Source organism: Bombus pascuorum, chromosome 1 (genome assembly GCF_905332965.1).
Source record: "Bombus pascuorum chromosome 1, iyBomPasc1.1, whole genome shotgun sequence".
Taxonomy (NCBI): Eukaryota; Metazoa; Arthropoda; class Insecta; order Hymenoptera; family Apidae; genus Bombus; species Bombus pascuorum.
The window spans coordinates 14,237,941-14,261,278 of NC_083488.1; the positions used below are offsets into that span (position 1 = coordinate 14,237,941).

At 33.1% G+C, this 23,338-nt stretch overlaps 2 protein-coding genes across 4 annotated transcripts in view; one reads left to right on the top strand and one right to left on the bottom strand.

Moving 5' to 3' along the window:
- LOC132905662 (elongation of very long chain fatty acids protein AAEL008004-like) overlaps nt 1-14,855 on the top strand; it is a 51,717-nt gene extending 36,862 nt beyond the window's left edge. For all 3 annotated transcript variants that reach the window (XM_060957195.1, XM_060957213.1, XM_060957205.1), the window contains exons 2-6: nt 11,366-11,482; nt 11,555-11,826; nt 11,906-12,089; nt 12,506-12,621; nt 12,744-14,855. In XM_060957195.1, coding sequence (XP_060813178.1) covers nt 11,386-11,482; nt 11,555-11,826; nt 11,906-12,089; nt 12,506-12,621; nt 12,744-12,989 — 915 coding nt within the window. In that variant the 5' untranslated portion in view covers nt 11,366-11,385 and the 3' untranslated portion in view covers nt 12,990-14,855. The remainder of the gene's footprint in view (nt 1-11,365; nt 11,483-11,554; nt 11,827-11,905; nt 12,090-12,505; nt 12,622-12,743) is intronic.
- Nucleotides 14,856-17,149: 2,294 nt separating this feature from the next.
- Nucleotides 17,150-19,419, bottom strand: LOC132905720 (elongation of very long chain fatty acids protein 7-like). The gene is made up of 7 exons (XM_060957322.1): nt 19,208-19,419; nt 18,909-19,002; nt 18,371-18,561; nt 18,189-18,278; nt 18,046-18,102; nt 17,521-17,763; nt 17,150-17,437 (listed from the first exon to the last, which is right to left on the bottom strand). Exons 2-7 carry the CDS (start codon nt 18,967-18,969, stop codon nt 17,279-17,281), a joined length of 801 nt encoding a protein of 266 aa, XP_060813305.1. The 5' UTR covers nt 18,970-19,002; nt 19,208-19,419; the 3' UTR covers nt 17,150-17,278.
- Between the last annotated feature and the right edge of the window lie 3,919 nt (nt 19,420-23,338).

Genomic DNA, 23,338 nt, shown 5'->3' on the forward strand with positions numbered 1-23,338 from the left:
TTTACAAATCAGGTTAGATACACGAGATTTATGAAGATCATAATCCAGTAAAGTTCCTTTCCACTTGATCGGCTGGTATCTCTGTTTCCTAGAACGTCGGTTCCTCGTCTTTCTTCGTTTCCTCTAGACAATTCTCTACAGGTGAACGACCAGAGTTCTAACTAGAAATCTAGTTACGCGTCACACGTTGCAATTTCACTCTAACCTGTAGACAGTGATACGTAACGAAGCCTTGGGACTTGTTTACAGTCGGTTCCGGGGTTGTCTCTCGCATCTCGGCGCTCGAACTCGGCACGATCTCGAACCGACACGATATTGCCAAGAATTTCCGCGTATAAACCGGAAAGACATGGAACTGTTGTCCGTTCGTGTGACCGGTGGTTCTCCGCGGTGAACTAGGTAGGTTTACTGATCCAGTCAAATTACTTTCCATTTCATTCGAACGTGCTGTAAACGGACCTTCTTCGAAATTCTACATGTCATTCGAGGGAAAAATGTGTGCGTGCAAGTACATTCATCAAGGTCGTGCGAATCATGCAGGTTGTATTGTATATTGTAGGGATATACGTATATCACGAGAGTTACATAAGCACGAAAGTGCAAGAACACGTTTAGAAGAGGTCAATGCTTCCTCCTCGTTCGAGATGTAATATTCATTGACCTTATGTTTCGTTTTGTTTCTAATAACGAGATTTTGATCAAAGAGGGATAATTGAATTTTTGAGGTTTTAGCTAGGTTGGGTGAGGACAAGCGATTTGTTCTCACACGTTGTCACGGCGAGTATATACGCATTACGAAACAGGAAACAATACACATGTCGCGATAAAATAACTCTGTATGAAATTTTCCATTTTATTACACGAATATGTATTTCGTATCACTTTGAGAATCTGAATGTATCATCTAAAAGTTTTAGTTTCATAGGTTTTATCTAAATCTTTACTTTTATAATTAATTGAGTTATAACAACCTCTATTCTCTATCACGATACGTTTTCATAAATTAAAAAGGTACAATCAACTTTTTGTAATAATGAACATAGATTGCTACTTTATGGGAAATAGCGGTAAACTGATTTACGTTTACATTCAGAAGCTCAACTTCATAAATCGTAGTACAAAGAAAAATAACGATCGCTTTCTTAATAAAACATTGCCTTCTTAAATTTCATTGTGAAAAATGCGCTTACATCGCTATGATTTTCAGTCATTTAAACTAACTGACATAGTTGTCGTTAAGTTTCATTTAGAAAGTGCCAGTTGAGATCTTGACCTTGCCACGTGAAATCGAGAATGTCATAATCTTTAAGTTTCTCGTTTTTCTCTTTAAACAGTATTTTTATACCGCTCTAATATAAGTACGAGCGTCGTAAGCAGCCTCGAGAGGTTTCTTTGTTTAACTTTCAATTCTCGTATTCTTTTTCGTGTACGGAATCTTTGCATTCATTATAGATTTCACTCCAGTTGCATTCTCAACGAACCTTTTTTGATCCTGTCAAAGCGGAATGGAGCAATATCTACCCCCGTGAAAATTTTCCATGTTATTCAGAATGTTCGTTTACAAGTGACCAATATTCTCGTGCAAAAATATCTTTTATGGCAAAATATATATAAATTGCGTGTATCTCTTTTCAGACGGAAATGAGAATAAGGTAGGAACCGTGTAAACGCTTAACAGGTTTAGGTTATGATTTCACATTTCGCACTTTCCAATGAACGCGAAGTATTACATGACTGGCAACACGATTTGTATTGAAGTAATTCTCGCTATTTCCTCTTAAAGCTGTTCAATAATTACGTGTGCTGTTATAAGCGTTCCCTCTGGTTCATTTTACAAGAAAAATGGAAACAAAGTGACTAAGAGAGGGGACATAAAATAACAGCGTTTAATATTTCATGAGTATAAATATTGCAATCGAAATTACAAAGCAGTATATTAAATATGTTGTTGACATGCCCAGCATTTTAAATTTTCAAATTATTATTCAAGTATGGGTTGTAAAAATTATTCTTCATTTTCACCATCGCCTTTTTTATTTTTCATTTTCGACTCTTGAATCACAATCGTATAATTATTTAGAAATTCCATATGATTTTAATACACGTCGTTTCCGCAAAATGAGTCAATTGCCTTAATAGACCGAAGGATATAGATTAAATGAGAAATTTCACTTCTGCATCGATTAACGTAATGAACGAGAAAAGATTCGAAGAAGTAAAAGAGAGCAAAAACAGGAACATAGACAATAAATGGCATTAGAGGGAGGCCTTTCTTTACTGACTTTATTCATTGAAACGAGCTTATGGAATTAATTTTGTATTATCGATCTGAATAATACTTTTCACGCACTCGTCAATTGTTTATTATTTAATTATCTTTTCAATGAATATAGAGCAGGTCTTTTTGATTGCATCTAAAACATACAGAATTGTAATATAGGAATGTAAATATAGGACTACATGTGTTAGAGAATGCTTGAATGCCAGCGTTAAATATAGGTCGTCAAGCTAATCGTTCGTTGATTATAGTAGATACGTGCAAAATCTTTTCATAAGTATTTTTAAATTAAATACATTGTACATATAAGCTATTGATGAGGAGAAATTTCTACTCATTTTATTGCTTTTCTTGAGATATATAAAGATATTTTATATCCACAAAAATACATATGTATGTAGTGTGTATGTTTATAATAATATCCAAATTATGTTGTTTTGGTGGACTTGAGAAATTTCTATATCTATAAAGAATATCTATAAAAAAGAAATGTGACAGTAGAGGATGAGTAGGGAGAAGGTTATAAGATAGAAAAGGAGGAAAGGGAAGGATGTAGGAAATGCACACCTACTTTTGTTCCTGCTAATGATAATTCCTACCTAAATTTTAATTAATTGGTCCTAGAAATTCCGTCATATTGAATCAAATTTAAGTTGCTTTTCGCAAACTGAAATTTCAATTTTATCTTTTTAATTATATTTCAATTTCATTATAGACGCAGTATGTATGTAGGTGTACGAAGTATAGGTTGTCTTTGTATAAGTTAACTCAGACATACTGATCCCAGTTAATGAAATCCAATAAATTTATCCTATCTACTTCCTACTTTCGCGCAGGTCGAACGCGAGTGCTCGCGTAACAATTTCACAAATTTCGTATAAAGAACTATCGTATTACTTATGTTCGTGCTTCACTGCCAATGGCAACGAAAATGGTTGCTCGCGTTCTTGCAATCCTTTTCGCTCGCGCGACACCGATAAAAATAAAAATAGCTGACAAGAAGAAAGCGTAGCGGACATAGTTTCAGGAGCAATGCGTCACTTGATCGATTGAAACTCTTTTTTTTATTAATATTCACTTTTCAAGAATAGGAGGTGAAACTTCAAAGAGTTCGCAAAAATTTTTTGACATTGCCTGATTTTTGAACCGAATTTTCAACAAAACGCCATTACATTAATTTAAATTCCTTTTTGTTTGATAAATTTACATTTTTTAAAAATGAGTCGACATTGGTTCATTTTTAAGCGTTGTACATTACTTCTTTTTATATTCGTCGTACTTCGGTCTTTCAATTTTCGGCTTTTCGAAACGATTATCAAAACACGAATGTCTCAATCGAGTTTGATTTACTTTTATATTAAAACATACTTACTATGTATATTTATAGTGTATATAACTGATTATCAATCTAGTATGTATATATCTCAGTATGTTAATAGATCGATTGGTTAATTAATTTACTCGAGTTTGTAATTCACGGATGTAAATTCTTTGGTAATATTCATGAATTTTTTCTTAGATTATTTATCTTTTGAATAACGCGCTTGAAAATGATTGTTATTGAAATATATGTAACCTATTAACACGCAATACAATATTCGAGAAGAACCAATTATTTTTTATTCGTATATCAATATCCGCATGCTTCTAAATTAATAGATAAATATTTTTCATGCAACCGCCGTTCTAAAACCTAAGAATTACAATTTAAACAGAATTTGACTCTTGAGGTATGGCATTTAATTCGATACTTTGAACAATTTATTTCCTAATTCAATGAATATAAGAATGAGTATACGTAAGTAGCTGGTTGATAAATCTCTTTGTTTACTTCTTATCTATATTGTAGCAGCATGCTTGCAGTTAATTTGTTGTTTATGTGCATGGAATCTCGTTCCTTTCATCAAAACGCGTATATCCAAAACGTACGATCGCGTATCAAATGGGAGATCGCAATTGTCATGCGGTTGTTCAATCGGGATTTGACTAGAAATGAAACGAAGAATGTCAACGTGTTTACTTGATTGAATAGAAATGTGTATGTGGATGTTTCCTTTAGCAATTTTGTACAGTCGCGTCAGAGTGATTAATCTGTTAAAATGTCAAATCCAGAAGAACATAATAATATGAATCTCTCAGAAGATTGATCGCCTGTACCTTTTCAATTCGAATATTCAAATACATGGTTAGTATCCAATTTCTAAAAAAAAAAAAAACAAATAATTTACTTCTGCAAGTTTCTTAATTACAAAGAAATAAATACAAATAATTGTAAATTTTAAGATAGATTTCAAACAATAATTTTTGTGGATAAACAAAGATATTTGTGGAATTCTATGTTATATCGGTTTGCTTCCTCTTAAACTGAATGTCTTAAATGAGCCAAATAATCGAACCAATTTTCGATCTCCTTAAACTTTTCTTTCCTTTCAAGATTTTCGCTTTCTTTCCTTTCGAACATTTCCAAAATTTCCAGGATGAATTCGTAACATTTTCGCAACGTTTTGCAGGCGTATTTATCGTCGTCATCGATCGTAACGTTGCAAGAGATTATATTGTGCATCTACGGAACGAGTTTACGAAACCTCCGCGAAGATAAATCGCAAAACGCCGTGAAACATGGTCATCGCGAGGCAGAAAGTTAAGTCTTACATGATCTCAATTCTTAAAAGCAAGTAGTTAGATACGCACAGAATGTATAACTAAGGATCGTTATTTCGAAAATGATCTTATTTGTAAGAAGTCAGCTGATCAGTGGCATAATTCCGAGCGCGCGAGATACGCAAGAAAAAAACGAGACAAATACAAGGGAAAGGTGCATGGGTCGCGGTTATGAATTTCCATTTCGCGTTCTCTGGTTTAGCGACCGCAAATTTTCGAAGCGTAACTTTACCGTTTCCGTTAGAACGAACGTATGATGGTTGTTTTCTATCAAGCGAATATCGAGGTTTATATGCTAAAGTTGAATCGGCAATAAATATCGTCTGACGATTCTATGTTGTGAAATGAGTCATATTTTATGGGGATAACGTTAAGCATGTCGCTACTCGTATTATTTTATTCGTATAACTTGGAGGAGACAAATGTTTGTAAATGTAAAATCGTTCCGATGCAAATAATGTGCACTACCTGAATGCAAACGATGCATATTTTGTAGTAGATATTTTTAATGTGCATCTATGTCGTGGAATAATAATGGCACTGTGCCGCTATATGCAGTTTTCAACATGCGTTACATGTTTTAAGAATGTTAGTTGTAGGAAGTGTTGAAGATGTTCCAGGAATTAAATTATTGTAATAGATGTTACGAGTTTTGTCTTTTAACTTGTTGAAACATCGTGATGGATTTCGTTTCTTGCTATTCAAAATTGATTACTTCTTTAGCGTAAACCTCACGTCGAGTACGTAGTTGTCTGTTGACGACGAAAACAAATGTTATTACACCGTTATATTATTTTGTCCATTGTTTTGATTGAATTGTGGCCTAATTATTAATTGTCTCTTATTAATGAATTTTGGCATATTATGAAGTTTATCGTTTCTAACCTTATCCTTAATGATGGGTAGCTGTTCATAATTACTATGAGGTATATTAATTATATCTGATATTTTATATTATCTCATATGCGTTGAACAGGAAAATCGGAAAAGTTTGTTTTTTATAAAGGAAAATACGTCGGTTAAAATTCGTAGTTACAATTATAAATTATTTTTTCTTTCTATAATTCCATACTTATTTCTACTTATTATTTATAAACAATTATATAATACAAAGAGTATCATGTGACATTCGCTACTACTATGAACTATGAATCATCCTATAAACTCCACGATATAAGACCGCCTATGACCACATCGCTAATATGCAAGCGACTAATAGATTAATCGATTAAACCAATATGCAAGCTTCTCAGGGAATGTGCCCGGATAAAAGAAGACTCGAAATCAAAAGTACGACGACCGCAATTCGAGCAGACCGCGCCGTGTCGGAAACCGGTTTCTGCATTTTCTGAGGCAGCATGTGACACAGAAACGAGACGAGCTGACGAGAAGATGAACTGGTGACATACATCTCGAGACATTCATAATCGTACAGTGTAACCAACAGTCATACCAGACTTGTCTTTGATGCCCACTGATCTTTAATTAAGAGTCTCTTGTTTCCTTACTCCTATTTCTCACGTGATTTGCACTTCAGCATGCTTTTAATGAGAACGAGATGTTTAGAATCAGTCTGAAGATTGATGAGTTGATAAGCTATTCGCCTGTTTGTGATTGAACGCTTAGCTATGGCTATATTATGCCTAACTATCTCTTTCTTAATTAACCGAATAAATTAAGAGCGACTGATCCGAGATGCAGGAAGCGATGTGTAGTAAATATCGCTGCGGGATATTTTTCCACTTTATTTTTCATAATAACTTTTCCGCTTTGTCATTGCACGGATTCTGGTAGAACGTTGTAGTTATAAAATTAGATTAGTTATTACGTATATGCATAATTATCATCACGATCATCATTCATTGCCTGCTATCCCCTTTACAGATCTTACACATCGTTCATGACACTTTAAATCGTCATATATCACCACCTGTTGTAAATCATCTAAATCATAAGTAACTATTATAAGATACTTAATCCATCACAGATGATTATAAATCATTCAAATCATTATTGTTATGATCATAATAATGGGCAACTCTCACTTTGGACCAATCACTCGATGTTTTAATAATTGCGTAAAAAATAAATACAAATCAGAAAGGATTACGAAATTGTATAGTAATAAAAACTGTATATATATCGATTACGCGAGAGCCAGAGATATTTGTGGTTGAAAGAATAGATTTACCACGGTTCTTGATTTTAGAACGATAATTTATTAGCGGCTGTCCAACGCTAATTCAAAATGTCATTTATTTCCACGATGACTATAACACATGATAGAAACAAGTAATGAGATTACGATTTGAAGGATAATCTATGAATTCTTCGTTCTCGTACTATGTATAAATTTCTATGTATTCTATGTAGAAATAAAATGTTGAAATATTGATGAGCGTAAAGCTCGAGTCAAGAGATGTCCATTTTAATACATTTTATTTAAGAAATAAATTATTTACAAATGATTTACTTAATATTTGACAGTATCAAATAATAATAGAACATTAATCTGTATAAAGAGCGAGTCATGAGATATTTTTTGAATAAATTCGGAAGTCAAAATAAAACAGAGACGCAATCACCTAATTAGCAATAAGTGTACAGATAAGTCTCAAAATATATTTTGAAAAATTAATTATTTCTAATATTTTTATTTTATGGTTTCTAATAATGATAAAAAAGAACGGATAAGAATACTTAATAATAGAAAATACATAAGGGATAATAATTTGCAATTAATAATTTCGCTGGTACTAAGAAATGCGGAAAGGTATTGTATACTTAGACTTGTGTATTACATTTTTATAGAGAAATATTCGTATATTTGACTGTTTATGAAGCTCAGTGTGTATCAATTACTATCATTCATGATCATCTTCTTTAAATGTTAAAATAAAACTAAAGCGATCTACAAAATGAGAATTCTCCTGGTCGTATTCTTAATTATATTCTCCTGCGGTCGATTACCATTATTATATTCTGCTGGCTATAGGATGGCTCTGCTAACTGCTGCATATTTATTCCATGAATAACGAGTTCCAAAGTGTTACTTGTTACTGATATTATTGTTTGCATATCTAATGCTAAATAAAGTTGTATTTTATATAAGAACGTAAACTATGATATATTTTCCTCGAATGTTATAAACAGATCTACATATTTTTTTGAGTAACCGTCAGGATTTTTTCGTAATTGCTACTCTGATTTATTCAACGCTGTCTGAAGAATTCTGCGGTCCATACTATTTAACATGGCAATATCATCTATCTATACGTCGCATTATATGATAATTAATTATACTGTTTAAATAATCATGTAATTTAACGAGTCTATACGTAAAGCAATTCGCGCTATTAGTTTGCAGCGTTTTTCTTGTAAGCGATAAGTATGAGGAAGAATTGAAAGAGGAAAAAGATGGATGATTTAAAGTGTATTGCATATTGACAATATCTTCCTCGTAAGTGAAAAAATACATATGCAATACATATATAAATATAAATATACACATAAATAAATAAATATATATATAAATAATATACTTTAACTTTGTAGAATATCATATGAAGAGCAAGGTAAGACGCAATGTAGTACTCTTGTATTTACGTTTTCTTTGTCTTACATATGATAAATTCTACAAAATTAAAGTTATAGTACCTCTCAAATTAATCAGTTTTCGACCAATGTTATCCTAATACTTTTTTTCGTAGAATAATGAGAGGATCTGATGTACGTAAAAAACGAAAGGTCTCAATGTTAAAAAATAGAGCAACTGCAAAATTGCACATGCGAACGTGTAGTTTACTTTGAACTACTCAACTTCTCCTCTTTCATATTTTCCTGATGCTTATCGTTTACGATAGAGACGTTGGGAACTAATATGAACGTGAATACCCTATATACAGAATGTATATCAACCTGTATATTGTACATGAAGAAATAAAACCCATTGATTGATATTTCCAGAAAATATTACAGTTTCGAACATTTTTCTAGAGCGTACAGAAGTCAATGAAAAAAGACAGGCTGTTTACGAACTAGTGCAAGTCATTACTAGGTAGTATTGGAAGGAAATTGCAACATGTAATAGAATGGTTCGTATCTCGGAATGCGAGAAAAAAACATGAATGTCAAGTTAATACGAATATGCAAACGATCTAATCGGTTACGATAATTATAAACATAGTCGAATAACATTCTATTAATTATACCAATCGATGTTTTTTACTTGATATTACATACAAATCGTAAAAAACGACATTATGATGGAGCCTTACGAGAAAACAAAGTAATTCACTGATGCGTAGTTTCTTTCTAATGTAACCGATCATCATTTATGTAATTACCGTTGACATAAATAACTATGAGCGTTGTGAATTTTTCAGAAGGATTTATCATAAATCTAAAAAAATTCCTAAGGATATTTAATTTCTTCTTATGCACCAATTAATGAACGATACTGGATTATTTTGAGTTATGATATTTTCGAGATACATATGCGATACGTTAGTCGATCTTTGTCAATCCATTTGTTCGATTAAGTATGCAGGATGAAATTTCTTCGAAAAAGATGACAGAGCTGCTTGTATACTAGATAACTAGATAACTGTTTCCGCAGGCAATTTCTTGGATAGAGGTTTTATACGTCGGAAAAGTGTCCAAGAAATAGGAATGTCGTTAACTGTATCAAGCATTCACAGGATTAACTAGGATTTTATAAAGCGGTGTACATGAGATTGCTCTTCAAACAACGGTACTTAACAGAAGAAAATTCTATCAAAAGGTCCCGTGTAATTTCTGCAATTATTCACAAATGAAAAGAAGAATTATTATTGCTTTTTGATAGAACACTAAGTCATTGTGAAATGTATGAATATAAAATCACGTAAAAGACAAAATAAAATAAATATAAAATTAATATAATTCGTTGAGAATGAACAAGGTTCGGTTAATTTATTTAATGAAAGGTTACCTTTGGTCTTTCGTATGATCGATGGTCGATTACTGTAATTTCGTCAGTTCTTCATTTTTTCTTTCCTCCGACACACCGCATCGTAGTGAAAATCCACGCTCTCCCCCATTACCATTCCCCAAGAATCGTTCGAAAATCTCTAATCTCTTAGAACTCGTGATTCACCATTTGCTTGTCGATTGTTAAATTGCAGGCCTAGTAAAAGCCATCGAGGACAAACCGTTTAAATTTTACCATCGTTTGTGGCTTTGAAGAGAGTAGACCAACATATTTAAAGTGTCCTTGCTTAAACTATCATTCTTGACATATTCTTCAACGGAAAACTTGTCTGACCGCTACGTTCTATTCTACTTGTTTCGAGAGGAAAAGGTTGATCGTAATTTTACGAGCGATCGTAAAATTGCATTCGAACGGTTCTGGGGTTTGAAACGGTCGTTTAAATAGACAATCAAATAGACTTCTATACTAAACAGGCTTTAAATAGGCAGCTACAGGTATACCAAATGAAAACACTTTATTTTAAAATCTTATTGTAGTAGCCAATATAAAATAAGAATGGATGGAGAGTTTAAACTAAAAATGTAAAAGCGACTTCATCTATCTTGTCTGTAATTCCTGTATGAACAGCAATGTCTATGAGCTAGAAGTGGAAAAAAAATAAGGTAGCAAAATATGACACGATATTTTTCTATATGGTGGATCATTGCCATTGGACGAACAGTTTAAATATTGTCATTAAAGACTGCGAAATCGAGCGTGCCACTGTTTTCTCTTCTTTTCCATCGTGCACCGAAACGTGCAAGGTAGGATCGGAACCGGTTCATATGTAGATTACGAGGGAGAATGTAGATTTGTGCAACCGATCGATCTGCTTGCGCAACTAGATATCACGAAATGAAATAAACAACTCGAAAACTAAAATTGATTGCTGCTACATATTGTGGTTAAAGCTAATTATCATTATTTAGGTATTAATTTTTCTTCTTCTTTATTCTTTTATCTTGATGCTTCAATAACGATAGATAATAGCAATTTCTAGATATACATTGTCAAGTATTAGTATAGAATAACAAAAATATCAGGGGTGTAGGGATAACGCTACAATAATTAAGTAGGCGCCTGTCTAGCGCATTGGAATGCCAGTTACTTTGTTTTGTGCTGTAACTTTTCATTCTTATTGCAGTTTTTAAATTAATTGTTAATAGCAGAAACACATTTTTCCGAATGGGTTTCTAAAGAAGACATAATGTACTAAAACATGAGATCAGTTTTATACATATATAAACAGATATATTATATATTATATATATATTATATATATATTAATATCTTACTATAATATATTACAGTGTATATACACTGTGCATGAAAGGGTCAACTTTTGTTTCTAATAAAAGAACAAAATAATATTTGAAATTTTACACGATCTTATAAAACAATTGTTATATTTTCAGTTGTTTTAGTCGGGCTTCCAATGAATACGAGCAGCGCACCTCACATCGACAGAATGTCAAATATCTACAACAACTCAGTGGTTCGATTTTATCACTATGTGTTTCACGATCTATCGGGTAAGAAATAATATCTTTTTTCGATGATTATTTTCTTTGATTCTCCTGTTGTATATTGATTTCCTCTTTCAGATCCTCGGACAAGAGATTGGTTCCTCATACCATCACCCGTACCTGGTGCTAGTATTATAATCGGATATTTGTATTTCATCCTATCTTGGGGTCCGAGACATATGGAGCACAGAAAACCATACCAATTAAAGAAAATTCTAGTCTTCTACAATTTCCTGCAAGTTCTCCTCAGCTTTTGGCTATTTTACGAAGGTCTGGACGCAGCTTGGCTTCGAAAGTACAGTTGGAAGTGTCAATCTGTTGACTATTCTAACTCGCCAGACGCACTTAGGGTATTCTTACCATTTCTAATTTCCATTTGACTCTTATTACGAATTTTATTTTTCAACTTTAAATATAAATTTATCGTAGGTCGCCAGAGGTGTATATATTTATTTTTTGGCGAAGCTGTCGGAACTTCTAGACACAATATTCTTCGTTCTAAGAAAGAAAGAGAACCAAATCACATTTCTTCATTTATATCATCACACTGTAATGCCGATGGCCTCTTGGGGCGCTACCAAATATTATCCGGGTGGACATGGCACGTTCATAGGTAAAGTTTACGTTTCCTTAATACATTGGAAATCGGTGTATTTTAACAAGACTGCCGCTAATAGTTAAATGGCTTTTGCAGTTGTAATTAATTCGCATTTCATTAAATCGATAACTCTGGCTATAAATACTCATTTTTTACTTGATTTTAGAATCAGCGATTATTTTATACCTCAAACAATTTACAATTCAGTTTCCAACCGAGCGACTGTCTTTAAAAATATAATGTTTCAAGTTAATATATATTTTTTGCCTTTTATAATTTTCTTTTGATTTATTACCTGATAGATCTTCAGACCTGAACTAATGAAAAGGTATTGCGCAACTTAATGTCTGAGTACCGATCTCGAACGAATTAATATTAAAACATTAAATTCTCGTTCTTCACTTAATTACGTCCAGATCGTTTTCTTCCAGGCGTTGTTAATAGCTTCGTGCATATTATCATGTACACGTACTACTTGCTAGCTGCATTACTACCTCAGTACCAGAAATATCTATGGTGGAAGAAATACATCACGACTCTCCAAATGGTGAACATCTTTCCTTTATGCGTTATTTTTCATGTTTACTCTGAGTTTCCTGAATAGCCGTAAATACCATGGTTTCATTCATATAGATAGATGCAATAGACACTTCTCATTATGTTAAACAGGGTCAATTCTGCTTGGCGTTTCTGCACAGCTGCCAATTGCTCATTTACGACTGTGACTACCCAAAATGGTCGCTCATCATAATTCTGCCAAACGCGATGTTCTTCTACTTCTTGTTCGCCGATTTCTACAGTAACGCATATAAGTATAACGAAAACTATTCGAAATCGATAGAGGGCAAAGAGAATAGAGTCGCGAAAAAAGTGGCAAATGGGAACACGCAAAATGGAAAAAGGAAAACGAACTAGTCTAGAATTCCATGAGTAAGAAAAAAGCAACGAGAAGAAGAAAATCGACTATGGGATGTTTGAATGGATTTACATTCACAGTGACTGTGTTTTTGATCCTTCAATGTCAATGGTTCCATGAACAATAGGAACTGAATTTTACAACCTCAAAGATTTCTTGAAAATTCCCTAGGAAAATCGGAAAAACTTGTTTCCTTTGTTTCATGTCGCGTCTCTTGGCGATAATGGGGAAGAAGTGCATATTTGCGCATAAAATCGATCGTTTCTCTTTGATCGTTTGCGTACAGACTGTCATCTACGGAGTCTTTAACTGCATGCGTCAATTATAACCGTTCAATAATGTAGATTTAGAGTAATTACTAGCGATAGGAATTGATCAGAAAGGGGAAAGACGCGTGAGAGTTTTAATTGAAGTTACATAAGGTAAATTCACAAGAAAAACGCCACACTTGTAATATCTTCTAATCGAAGAAAGAGAATTGTATTTGTTGCGTCTTGTCGTAACCTTGCTTGTGTGCATGAAAAAATATGTTAGTACCTGCTTGACTTTCAGTGTACAAGTCTGCATTTGTGAACCATTAAAGCAATAACTGTACAAAAAATTATTTAAAAATTTTATATATATGAGATATTATGCAATGCTTGTTACAAGCGGAATGGAGACAAGACCTATTTTACTATTTAATGGCTTCTTATCAATTAGTAAACACAGAAAAAGAATTTAAAGAACAGGAATTAGTTCTTGTGGCATCTTTCCCATAAGATGTAGGAGAGCTGCCATTTTAGCAACGTATCACTTTTTTTTAATTTTTGTGGACTCTGTATAAGAAAAATTGAGAACTGCTTTTGCTTTTCATAGTATATGAGTGTATTATTGTAATAAAAAAATTAATCGTTTTAATCAATATGAAGCCAAATTTGTTATTAATCCTTAATCAAAAAGGGTGGTGTATTTTCTGAATTTATCTTAGATTAATATAATATTTTATAGATTAATATTGAAAATATTCTAACTAATCGTTTGACGATTGAATTTGAAAATACAGCTTCATTGGACTAATTTTTAGTTTTCGTGCCCAATTAGACAGTATTAGATAAATACTGAGTGAAAAGAATAGATCGTTCTTCTGAAGTATGTAGACTTACAATATATTACGACGGGTATGAAATTGACTGGTTGGTTTTAATGTTAGTATAATTTCAATCATTTCAATCGTCAGTTTATTATCCGATTAAGACTATCTAGATAGTATTATCGAATATAAGCCTTATGACAGTCATTTAAACGGCACGATGTTTTAACAAGGCTGCCAACTTCTTCGATCTTCTATGTAATTATTAATTAATCTAAAGTATTTTATACATTCCATTTTACGATGTAGAGTTTTTGTAAAGGGTATCAAATAAGTATAAGCTGCAAATACATTCAGGTCGAGTAAATAATCAAAATTTTATATTGATTATCGCTGATGAATCAACGTACCGTTTCTTACAATGACGCAAAACAGTGAGGGATCCAGTGGACTTTTTCACCCGCAAACGAACAAGTACGAAATAATTCTCAAGGAGAAACGCAGTGTATCTCTGAAAATAAATCTGAAATCTCCTGAATTCCAGCTTCATACCTGTTTAAGCATCGTAACTTGTCCCGTTTTTTGTCTACAGATTTTAGCGAACCACTCTTTCAGAATCGATTTGTCATGGTGTAGACTGTGAAATTGTAGGCAAAAAAATGCGAGTTACGTCAAACATTTCGGTCTTTTGTTACGCGCTTCGCTCAAATCTTTATTATTTAAATTGAAAGGAATGTTGATCTTGCAGTTATAAATGAGTGTAATTTGAAGAATAAACACGATCTTTCAAGAATTTTTTAACACGATATAATTAAAAGAAGGGTTGATTTATGGTTGCTTATTAGCAAAATTCCAATGACTGAAACGTCGAAAATATTTGTTGGAGTATGAAAAGCCAAGGAAAAAGTTTGTGCGGACTTAGAATTACTATTAGGACTAGGAATTATTTTGCGAGCCACATAATACATATTTAAGTGTTAACAAGAATAAAGTTTAATAATGAAGTAACGAAGACAAAGAAAGTGGCTTTAAGTTCGCTTCGTATCTGTCTCGTTGCAGAAATCTCATTTTTAATTAGTGGAAATTAATCGTTGAATTTCACTGAATTTTACAGTTTCCAATTACATTTAGATATATTGTAAGACAGCTGCTATTTATTTTTTTCACAATGTTTCCTTCGCAGCACGTTTTGCAAGCTATATTTGAACATAAATATTGTATCACGAATCAATTTCCTAATCATACATGCGAGAAAAACAATCATAACGATGATTTGTTTATATTCGTGATTACGTTATTTTTCGTTTGTACGTTTTTCATTGAAATTTTCTGTATGTTTTGCTACTTACTATGTCTATATAAAGAAAAAATATTAATTATCATTAGCTGCATAATGTGTTAAAAAAAGAAACACATTTATGAAAGAGAAATTACTTATTGGCCAACTTTATGAAATTCTGTTTGCAAGAATGTTAGAATCTGGTATTTAGTTACTGTTAACAGCAACGATTTATTTGGGAAATGAAAGAAAAGGAAAAGAAGAATGAAAGTAGACGTCACAAGAAGAGAGATCTAACTTTGACTCGTTGAATTTTAATACAACTTCATGTAATAATCTTTTTGTAAAATGACTCTTGAGGGATTACCTCTTATATTAAGATAGATATTTAAAAATTTATAAATTGTCCGAATGTTCGAAAGAAAGAAGGAATTATCCAAAGATTTTTATCTTAAATACAATTTATGTTCCTTGATTGCTTTTAGTTGCTACAGTGCCGTTTCGCGATCGTGATTTGCATCATAATAGATCAAATCCATATACATTTCCATTGAACATTATTTTTAAAGATGGAAGAATCCAAAACTTATTTTGAACGTTGCATTAAGATTTAACAGCTGTATTGAGATCCTCCTTTTGTTAACTCGTCTAAAAAGTTATGAATAAATAATAACATTGTGTATTTACATGTCTTAATTGTGATCGACTTCTATAAATATGCAGAATATTAACATATGCCATGATTAACGGCGACATTTCTGCTTATGTTGCACACTGTTGCATCAGGCGTGACAGATATGCGTTTAAAATTCGTTGATTCGTTCAAAACACAAGTAAATGACTGTTCGCGTTTTCAAACGAATCAACAAAATATTTTTTCTTCGGTGTCTCATGATATATCGAATAGTCTATAATATTGTGACGCGTCTAATCGTAGTTATATATATATACCATATATATATAAGGTAAATAATGCTATTGCTATTTCTAGATACATGATTTTGAAATCATTTGTCAATATCACGTAACTGTAGTTACGAAACTGATTCACAAAATGCAAAATGAAAATTAATCTTAGCCAACATTCTTGTATAAAAAAGGATTTTTCATAGGACAGTTTATCCATCCGAGTTAAAACGAAACGATTTCAGTGAAAGCCAAATATCGTACAGAGTTGCGAAGTCGGCAAGGCAAAAGCTATTTAATTTAAAAATTAATTTAAAAGATCATCAAATCTTAGGAATAAAAAGAAAGAGAAAACAAAAAATAATTTCAGAAATATACTACTTGTGATGAGTTCCTCCAGATAGGAATTCATCGAAGAGTCAATCGATTAAAAGTTGAAACAGAAGCGGTAGACGCAGGGTCTTGCTTTCCGAGGAGAAAGCAATTACCGTTCTTCGGTGCTCACGTGTGACAGTCGTCTAGAGAAGATACAGCGCCTTCTCTGTTCGACTTTTTCCTGAATAATAGCCCACCTCGTTTTACAGAGATCGCCCCCAGGGATTTGGGTTCAGTCAAGATTTCATTGTACTTTCTCCAGCTTCCGACGAATCGTCTCGGTATCCTTCCTAAGACATCGTATGCTCATTGGACCTATTGGCCTAGATCACGAACGGAACTCGTTATTTATTGGAATTTCAAATTAGATTCATCGAAATCGGTCCAATCGATGGGACCTTGAATTCAAATCGTTTTCTTAATTAGAACTGCTTCGTTCTGGTCTTTTGTCGTTTTATTATGTCCTCATATACGAACGTTCCTCCATCTCTTTATTCCTTTTATTCGACTTTCTTGCGTTAATGAACTTCTTTTTCCTTTACCGTTTTCTTTTTTTTTCTTTTTTAAGTTTTTATCTTTAGGTCGGATGACTTCCGATTTTCGTTCATTCACCATTTCGATCGACGAAGGCGTCACATTGATGATTTTAGAAGATATTAAACTTGCTTCTTCGTGTACGACTTTCGATAAAAGTTGCCGAACAAGTAGATGAAGATTATCGTGTTGGCAATAAAGAAATACGTAAGAGCCTTTGGTACTTTGCAATCCATCGCAAGAATCATCACTTGGTAGCCGAGCATCAGGAAGAACTGCACCTGGTGCGGCGTAGAAAACACGGTTAGTGTAGGTATTGCGTTCGGAAGAAAGCGTCGATGCATTGTTTGGTGAAAATATTTACCAGCTGGATCCAGGTCATGTATTTCTTCCACCACAAGTATTTCTTGTATTGCGGGCCAAGAGCTGCTATCAGGTAGTATGAGTACATGACAATGTGCACGAAGGTATTCAAGAAACCAATTAGAGCACCTTGCTCTCCGGGGAGAAATTTCAGATAGCACCATGAGAATACCGCGGTCAGCGTATGGTGGTACACGTGTAGAAAAGTCACTTGGTTTTGTTTTTTTCGGAGAACGAAGAATACCTTTGAGGTGATAGAAAAATTGAAAAATCGTATTCGCGTATATAAAGTAGAGTATTATTTATCTGAACTATTAACTATCCGAACGAAATCATCGTTAATTTAATTGATGATCGATTATACCTTTGTTGATTGAATCTACTACATGGACAAAAAGTAATGAATAGCGAGGAAAATGGGTGAACTCCAGTTATATGAATTGTTTGTTCCTTAGCGAATTCAGAAAAATGGAATTCTACTGTATTAAATAATTACACTTCGTATAACTGATTATATTGAACTCACTGTATCGAGTAGTTCTACTAATTTTGCGATGAAATACCACCAGGCAGCTTTTGTCACCTATTTCACGTAAAACTTATTATTACACCATACAATTAACAAATTGGGCACTACGGCTATTTATGTATTTTTTTTGGTAAACCTACCGTGGTTTGAATTCCCAAATCCGTAAGTGGCCGATTCGCGTTATTGCATTTAGGTGAGAGTATGAGGGATGCAACACCCGGTTCGAAAGCCTATTAAAAGTCATACGAGAAATAATTACCAAAGCAGGTGAAATTAGGAATTGAAATAATTTGAATTCATTAGTTGTTCTAATGAATCTTACTTTACGCGTCAACCAGATACTGAAAAGCACTTGGATCGCGTTGTAAAGGATCAGCACGTTTTTTAATTGAAATGCCGGCCTCTTTTCCATCATTTTCGGTCCAACTTTTAAAACGAACGCTAAGTAGGTTCCAACGATGCACAGCATAGGTCCTGGGGAGCTCATCATTGGCCAGGAATCTACCATTATTTCTAAAAAAAAAAAACACGGTTTAATCGAATACCTTAGATTATTTTTCAGTGATGACTAGTATTTTTGTAGTGAAAACATTTTGTCTATTTCCTATTTTAATTCCTTTTTACATACAAAGCGTGTCGAGACCTTTTCGTCGTTTTTACGTAGAATTTGCATGAATTAACATTGCTATTGATTTGAAATATTAAAGAAAAGATGAGTCTTTCCTGTATTATTCATAAAGTAGGTTACTTTGACTTTAGTGAATAAAGCTGATTGACGTGACGCGAAAAGAAAGAACTCTATTCGCAAGAGCGAACTTTTGGACATCCAGCTTCCTGTTGAACGATGTTCACGCAATTACCTTTGTTAGCCTCCAAGATTTCATTGTAGTTGTTGACTACCAAACGAATTATGTTCGACATGTTGACTAATTTTTCTATCTTCTTCCAAACCAACTGTAAAACGAACAAAAAGATTGTTTCTTAGAAAAAAGAGAGAAATCAGTGAACGGTTAAAAATGAAAATTTAGACAAACTTGATTGAAAACACATAACGAAACTTAACCAACTTTTTCAGGATCGTAAAATGTCATTCGTAAATTTTTCGATTAATAAGTCAAACTTCACACGTTTCCAGTACGTAAGTAGAATAAGACATCACCTCAAATCCTTAAGATTAGACCAGATTCTCTCTCTGTTCGGTCGGAGAAGCGTCGAAACTCACTTCCGCCCCCGTGCTTGTTTTCTGCTTGGCGAACCTTTCGAAGTTCCTGGAATAGCGTTTTCTCGAGAGGAGCAGATGTTGAAGGAGAAGCCGCGAACCAAAAACTGATCATCTGTCGGGCAAACTGGCCACTAGGAGGACCAAAACCTCGATCTTCTTCGTCTGCCCCTCCACAAGATACGAATACCCTGTAAAATTGAAACTCGAACCGCTCGATGGGGGAAGCAGATCGGCAAAAGAAGAAGGGGTAAAAGACTAGGTCGTGATGCATGTAAAAATGAATTATAACGAGACCTGTGAAGCACGTCACTACTGAACTCTTATTTACTGAATTTCTTATTGATCGATTAAACGATCACTTGGAAATTATATTTTAAAATTGACAAAGGAAACGTAACTCCTTGATCATAGGTGAAACTATTAAATATTAACAGAAAACAGATGAATATTTATGTTAAAGAATTTTCTATTTGATTTACGTACATTCCCACGCCACTGGTATTAAGATATTTATTCGTTGTATTCGTTTTTTAAGAAATTAGACTATGCTAATACTTCTTGCATCCTACAGAATATTTTGTATTTAATATTCCCCAGTATGATTACGTACATCATGCCATGAATAAAATTAAAGTTAAATAGATGATACTTTTAAGAGTTTAAATATTCTAACTAAACCTAAATTCTCGAAATTTTCATTTAGACCACTATGATTTTCGATCCCGTATAGGTATCTTAATACTATCTTTGACTTAATTATGGCCAGTTAAATATATTTTGCTAATGTTATATCTGTCATTATTGAAAGTGAAGGAGAGATTACCATCCAAACTTCTACATGTAGCAAATGCACAGAGTATCTCAGTTTTACCCAGCTAAACTTTACCAACATATCCTGTAAGGAAAGAATATATTCCTGTAAGAAAGAAATGTTATACATATAAACTTAACTTCTTAAATGCTTTATTAAAATACTATAACAAAAATAAGGAAAGACAACGAACTGCCTTCTCGTTCGATACCACATAAGGGTAGATTATCGTTAGATAGATTTTTGTTATAATTTCATTTCAAAATGTTGCTCGCTATTATGAATGAAGAACTAGCATCTGCGAGAAATAGAATTTATTTCATTAATAATTTCTTATTAATTTTCCCTAATTACGGCAAATTAATCACGAATCCTTTCTACTAATTAATTTGTGCTTGATAAACTTTTTCTTTTGCAGTTTCGCACAAGTAAATATCTACTGGCGTGATATCTGATGATTTTGGGCTACAAAGAATTGATCATCCTCGACCTATCTAACTTTACGAGTAATGGTCATTTAATCATTGTTGGACTGATTGAATAAATCAACGACGTCAGCAAGTAAACATAACATTCCAATCTTTGTAAACATATATCAAATAGATGTCGACGATGTATTCCTATGGTGTGTAGACGAAACACCAGTTCGTTATTATTTCATATTCTTGTTATAGCTTTTTAATAAAACGTTTCAAAGTCTGTGCCTACATAACATTTGTCTCTTAAATTTGCTTATAGGATATGAAGTATCGCGGAATACCCTGTATGATAGTAACAAACCATCGTACACGCGCAGAATTCGTAAACAGTACAAACAATGAGACAGGTTCGTAATATTGTCTATGAGCAAAAAAATAATAAGAATTACACACACGTTTGGGGCACGACTATTTGCGAAATTGACGAACGATTTGTTTGACCGGAATAAAGAGACGTCACGAAGAAAATAACGTGGAGTGTGAGAACATATTTGCCCTGTTAAACTCTTTATAGACTTGATGCAATTAGGTGACGCACAGCGGAGGGGCAAGCGACAGTTAAATATTTGCATCGAAACCCGACGTTTTGTATCGTCGATCAAACAGCGAAGTCTAGTAATTTGATCACAAACGATCGAGCTGTGTATCTTCCGTTAAGCTAGTTATTATCGCCACTTTTTCGTACTTTAATCACCATAGTCACTTTGTTAATCAATATTTGCCTATGAAAGGAACGATTAGCATAACCTTTTCTTAATTCTCTGCGAAATATGTTTAAAATCCATCTTTAGAATTCCCCTTCTTCGTGGAGGTAGTAAAATTGCAAGTAGAACAAACGGTAACTGTGTACACGCCTTCAATAGGTTTTACTATTAGAAATCACGTGGTCGTAAATGGATCCTTTAATAGTTAACCTCAGGTACGCGTTGATGTCTCGTAAATTGTGATCCAAAACGTTTCTTTGGATGGGAGCAACGACGATCCGACCAATGCCGCGAATACACTTGCAGTTACTTCACAAACAAAACCATTATAAGCATCTCGGAGGGACATTTTAGCACAGGTACAACAAAGTAAACCAACGGGACAATTCGAAATATAGAAGAAGTCCGTGAAACTGGGTTAAACGAACAGAGGTTTTGCAAAAGTATGTTTCTGACCGGAATTCTTCGCAACAATATCAATAACTTGATTGAGACACGCGCGAAAAAATTGAGTTCAATGGCAATTCGATTTGCATGCACTGAAGTTTTCGTTGAAATCATTGATACGATAATATCGATCGATTTTATAACACAGTTATACCAAATAAGTGTTACAAGATAAAATTAATAATTAAATTAATAATATCAGATACAATTGAATTGTATCTAATATATTATAACACATTTTAATATACATTACAATATATATATATATATATATATATATATATATAATATATATATATATATATATTATAATATATTATAATATTAAAATATATATATTATATTAAATTATATTAAAATATAATATATTAAAATATATATATATTATAACGTATGATAATTAAAAATGATATTAAAATTAATAATTAGTAATTAAATCATGTATTAAAACATCAGTGTACACTTTAAAGTGTTCAGAATGTATCTATTTCATATTTGTCACTTTTATCATGTCATTGTCCTATTTTCCCTTTAACGCGCTCCTCGTGTCCCAGAAAGATACGGTGTTTCGTTGATCATTGAAAAACACTTATAGTACCGGCTACAAGTCTTAACATTCCTGCAGATATTTAGTAGAAAGTGAAAATGAAAATTTTTATTTACCAATTATTTATTTCAAATTGTTTTAAATTTCGAGTGCGGAAGAACCGCACTGCTTATAGAGTAACCCAATGAAGTACTAAATAAAATAAGAATTAGAATTAGGATTGAAGTTTTAACGATACATATAGTGAAGTCACATCACTTTCTAATGCAACAGTTATCCACAATATTGTAAATCAGACCTGCCTGCTACTGGAAGAAAAGAAGTTTGTAGACTCCAGGAATTCATACAATCTTCCTATAGGTACATACAAGAGTAATAACGAAGATAGCTGTATAAAATGGAAACGATTGAAGAATACAAAATTGCTATTCATCATTAATCATTATGCAACCAAAGAAACACAATGTACTGAGATTGAAGGAGCGAAAATGAAATTCCTGGTCATTTGGATCGAAGGATATAACGGCACCTACTTGCCAACCAGCTTCTCCAACGGTTTTTTCTGACCGTTCTCTCGACTTGTTTTACCTTTCGCCTGGACCATCCATTCACATGTCACAAAAGTAGGTTGACTTTTTCGACTGGGTCCTAACTCAGCTTCGCGTTCATTTTTTTTATTGGTTTCCATATTTCGTTAAATAGGTTAAGGTGTTACATAGATTAAAGAAAAACGCGTGATCACGTCCTGTTAGAAAATGGCCGAGGGGAAATTTCGATCGTTACTTTTAAAAGAACAAAATGTTACATGATTGATTATCGATTCGTGATTCGAATAAAATTATTTATGAGTGGACATAACGCGATTTACTCTATGGCACGTGATTCCCAAACGTTATGCTCGTGAAAGGCAGCAATTAAGGACAATCAAATCGAGTTGTTCCAAATATCCCGAACTTTAGTCAATTATAATTATTTAAGATAGATGGTATTATGATTTAGAAACAAATGTAGTACTCGAGTGACATGAAAGTCAAATAATGTAGAACTCGAATAAAATGATACAGATGGTTACTGAAATAA